The 4,645-nt window shown below is 52.5% G+C and overlaps 1 protein-coding gene across 1 annotated transcript in view; it reads right to left on the bottom strand.

Annotated features, from left to right (window-relative positions):
• gabbr1b (gamma-aminobutyric acid (GABA) B receptor, 1b) overlaps positions 1–4,645 on the bottom strand; it is a 63,201-nt gene that overhangs the window by 46,465 nt on the left and 12,091 nt on the right. The window contains exon 2 of the mRNA XM_043677871.1: positions 1,882–2,052. Coding sequence (XP_043533806.1) covers positions 1,882–2,052 — 171 coding nt within the window. The remainder of the gene's footprint in view (positions 1–1,881; positions 2,053–4,645) is intronic.

Below are 4,645 nucleotides of genomic sequence, written 5' to 3'. Positions count from 1 at the left end.
ACGTCGATTTTACTGCTCCTCGGATGCTGCCTGAACTGCTGTGCTCTTCCGGCACCGCTCTACTCCAGATTTTGAACAAGTTGCTGAGTGCGAACAATAGAAACACTGAAGGGGAGAGGCAGTGATCCCATAACCAACCCTGGACTGGGGCACCCAAATTCCAGAGATAAATGCAGGGCCAAGGACGTGGAGGTGGGAAGGAGAAACGGGGTCAGCAGTGGCCATGGAGTGGAGGCATGGGATCACTATGGCTCATAAGGAGGACATTCGGCCCACTGCGTCCATCCTAGTTCTCTGCAGGGCAACAGAACCTTTCCCACACAGCTGTAACCTCCCAAGTTTAGTTCCCTGAATTCCATCTTCAATTTTCATTGGGTTGGGCTTCCGTCATCTCGTGACGAGTGAATTCCAGCTCATGACCGCGTCTACCTTTGAATGCCCGTGACCTTTAACATGAAATTGACCCCCTCCTGGTCTTTGTGCAATGGGAACAGCTCTGCTATGCCTGCCTTAGCTAATGACCTTGCGGACCCCAGTCGCCTTGGTTCCAGGGAAAACCAAGCCAACTTCCCTTCTCTACAACTGGGCAGAACACGAGCTGCAGGGGTGTCCCAACAATACTGTAAATAATCTTATCAAGGATTTCCTTTTCTCACTCTGTCAGGGGATGCGGGTGTCACTGACTGCACCAGCATCAACTGTCCATTGCTGATGGCCCTGGTGAAGATGGGCCTTTTCAATCTACTCCAGTCTGTATTGTGAAGGGGAGGGGAGTTCGATGAATTCCTCGGTGAAGGAATGACGATACATTTCCAAGGCCAGGACGGCGAGCGACCCGGAGATTAATTGGTGTTCCCATGTGGCTGCCGCCCTTGTCCTTCTGAGGGGTAGGGAGGTCACAGGTTTGGAAGGTGCAGTCTGAGAGGGTTTAGTACACGACAGCAGTGCATCTTATCGATGGCTGCCCACGTGGCAAAATCGGCCAATACGCAAGGTGGTCAACCAAGTGGGTGACTTTGTCCTGGATGGTGTTGGAGCTGCGCTTGCCCAGACAAGTAGGGAGCACCTCATCACGCTCCTGACCTTGTGGACAGGCTTTAAGGAGTCAGGAGGGGAGATGGTCACCAACTAGAAGGACAAGGGGGCACAGGAACATCCCCGACTTGGAAATGCATCGCTGTTCCTTCAGCGTCGCTGGGTCAAAATCCTGGAAGCTCCTCCCCAGTGACACCGTGGGTGTACCCAGGACAAGGTGGGGGGGGGCGGGGGCTGTCAGAAGACGGTTCAACGCCACCGCCCACATCTCAAGGGTAATTAGGGACGTGTGATAATTAGCAACACCCACGTGCTGCGAATGAACGAGAAGGTGGTGGGGCAGGCTATGGGAGAGCCAGGAGGTGAGTGATTCACCACAGTCTCTCACTGCCTTCTCCGAGGGCAGCGGTCTTGCGCACGCTCAGAGACTGAAGTTAAAGCACACCATCAATGCCTCCACGGCTTTCCCCACCCCACCCCACCCACGGCTTTCCCCACCACACCCCACCCACGGCTTTCCCCACCACACCCCACCCTGCAGATGCTGGTCTACACACATTGGCCATTTTTGATCAGAGTGGAAGAGAGCGGCGCTGGGAAAGCACGGCCGGTCAGGCAGCATCCGAGGAGCAGGAGAGTCGACGTTTCGGGCACAGGCTCTTCATCAGGAACTTCGACTCTCCTGCTCCTCGGATGCTGCCTGACCGGCTGTGCTTTCCCAGCGCCTCACTCTTCGACTCTGACTCTCCAGCACCCGCAGTCCTCACTCCCTCCCTGGCCCATTTTTGACGCCATTCCTGCCCTCGGTGGTAGAGGTCCCTGGACACCGCCACCTGGTGGCCTCACCGAGGTGAAGACTTCCGTGGTCTGTTGAATGGTGGCGATCTTCGTCCAGCCCCACCTCTTGAAGAGCTTGACCCGGGTGGGATTGTGGAGGGTGGCGGACGGGTGGGTCCGGAAAAAGGTGGGGAAGCGTTGGCGGTTGGAGAGAGCCGGAGAGCTGGAACCGTACGAGAGCTGCAGGGAGAGAGAGAGAGAGAAGCAGAGCAGACGGTCACAGGCACAGAGACTGAGCGACCCAAGTGCCAACTTTCACCAGGGTCATCCATCACGGAAACAGACCCTTCGGCCCAACCACTCCATGCCGACCGTGACACCCAAACTAAACCAGTCCCCCTTGCCCAGGCTTGGCCCTTAAACTCTCTCTCTCTCAACCTTCAAAAAGTATACAAAGTTAAAGATCATAAAACACCAGGTTATAGTCACCAGGTTTACTTGGAAGCACTAGCTTTCGGAGCACTACTCCTTCACCAGGTGGTTGTATAACATCATAAGACACAGAATTTATAGCAAAAGTTTGCAGTGTGATGTAACTGGAATTATACATTGAAAAAGACCTGGATAGTTTGTGAAGTCTCTCAGCTTTTAGAATGATCATGTTGGTTTCAGTTCTTTCACATGTAAATCGCAAAACCTTTTTGAAGTTAGATTCTCAAGTGAACTTTAACAATTGGTATCACATCGGCCCAGATAGTGCATTTAAGGTGCGAGCTACCCTGTGTGAGACTGTCTGTGCCACAATGGTCAGACCTGAGCCTCATCTAAAAAAAAACGGATTGACAGAATCTTACATGGATTCATGCAGTTTTTGAGCAAAGTAAAGTGTAATTCTGCAAGTACAGGTTCATCACACAAACTTATGTATGTATGTATGCACGTGTGTGCGTGCGCGCGCACATGAGGGGAGGATTGTGAGTGTCTGTGAGAGAGTGTGTGTATGTGTGTGAGTGTGAGTGTAAAAGGGTATAAGTCTGTGAGAGGATGCATGTGTGCGTGTATGTGTGAGTGCATGAGAGAGAAAGTGTGGGGGCGCTGGAAAAGCACAGCCGGTCAGGCAGCATCCGAGGAGCAGGAACGTCAACATTTAAAGCATAAGCCTTTCATCAAGAATGTCATCTTATGCCCGAAACGTTGACTTTCCTGCCCTTCGGATGCTGCCTGACCGGCTGTGCTTTTCCAGCGCCCCCACACGTTTTGACTCTGACCTCTGCAGCACCTGCACTCCTCACTTTGTCCCCCTCAACCCTTCCTATCATGCCACCTGTCCAAGTGTCTTTTAAACGTCGTGACTGTACTGGTGTCCAACACTACCTTTGGAAGCACATTCCACACACAGACCACCCTCTGTGCGAAAAAGTTGCTTCCCGCTTAAATCTTTTCCCTTTCGTACTAAAAATATGCCTCTCACTTTGAACTCCCCATCTTCGGGAGAAGACCTTTCGCTGTTCACGTTATCCATGCCCCCTCATGATTTTATAGAACTCTTTAAGGTCGACCCTGAACCACCTACTCACCAAGGAAGAAAACTCCCAGGCTATCCATCCCCTCCTTATAACTAGTTTTACAATAAGTTACCTCCCCTTTAAAACAAAATAAAGCGAGTGTGTCCTTTTCAAAGGGACCTGTATGTGGAACTCTCTGCCAGAGAATACTTTTAGAGTTAGATTGATTCTTGATCACAAGAGGAGGTAAGTGGCATATGGGGTATCAGAGTCAATTGGAGGGGCCGAATGCTCAAATGCGTGTAGCTGGTGCCAAGTCCCGTTCACTCAATCCCCATGACGCTCCCCCACCACCCCCCAAACTCATGCTTGTCGGGTCTATGCTGGTTTCCTGCCTTGCAACATCTCAGGTTGGTATACTTGCGCTCGATTTGCGAATCCCTTCCTGGCCCCCCCACTTTCCCAATCTCCGTAAATCCCCCTCCCCTCCCCTCTTGCCCCAGCCCCACAACCCTCTCCGAGAAATCCGCACTCCTCCGATACTAGCCTCTCCCGATTCCAATCCCTCTCCTGTTAGCAGTCATTGGCTTCAGGCTCCTAGCTCTCTGCTGTGTTCGATCTGCTCACTCTTGGTCAAGCTTTTAGTCACCTGTCCCATAATCCTTTGCGGGGGTGGGGTGGGGGTGGGGGAGAACGGCCAACCCAGCATTAAACATTGTTCGATGATTTGTCAAGGCAGAAGACCTTTTGGGGGGTCTCTGCTGCCTTGAAAGGTGCTAAGTAAATGCAGGGCATTCTTGTTGTTGGCTCAGACCCCAGGGGACTGCACACTTGTGAGAGGGCAGGAGGGTCATTCATTTCACACGGTTTAGCCCCCCCCTCTGCAGTTGACCAGGGCCACACTGTAGCAAGTGAGGCAATCCTAGCTTCTCCCAGCCACACAGCACCCGAATCGCTGCCCAGTGTTACCGAGCAACGCTGCACTAAAGAGTAGAGGGTCCAGTGGAAGTGGGCTCCTGTGTGCAGACTGGACGAGGGAGCCTTTCAGCACGGTGACCCCTGATGGGCTCTAAGGACTTTCTCTTTATTCCAGTCACGGCTGGCTTCAAACAGGGACAAACCTGACACAGCCAATGAGACATCCACTCTCTCTCTATCTCTCTCTTTCGCTCTCTCTCATTCATTTTCTCTGTGCTCCCTCTCTGTACTCAGCACATCTCTCTGTGTGTCACGCTGCCTGCCTCTCTCCATCTCCCCTCTCCTCCCCATTTTCCCTCCGAGCCCCTCTTCTGCTTTTTCCCTCTGTCTGCTTCTCTCTCTCACTCTCT

The sequence above is a fragment of the Chiloscyllium plagiosum genome, chromosome 37 (assembly GCF_004010195.1).
Source record: "Chiloscyllium plagiosum isolate BGI_BamShark_2017 chromosome 37, ASM401019v2, whole genome shotgun sequence".
Lineage (NCBI taxonomy): Eukaryota > Metazoa > Chordata > Chondrichthyes > Orectolobiformes > Hemiscylliidae > Chiloscyllium > Chiloscyllium plagiosum.
This window is presented reverse-complemented; position numbering and strand designations above follow the sequence as displayed.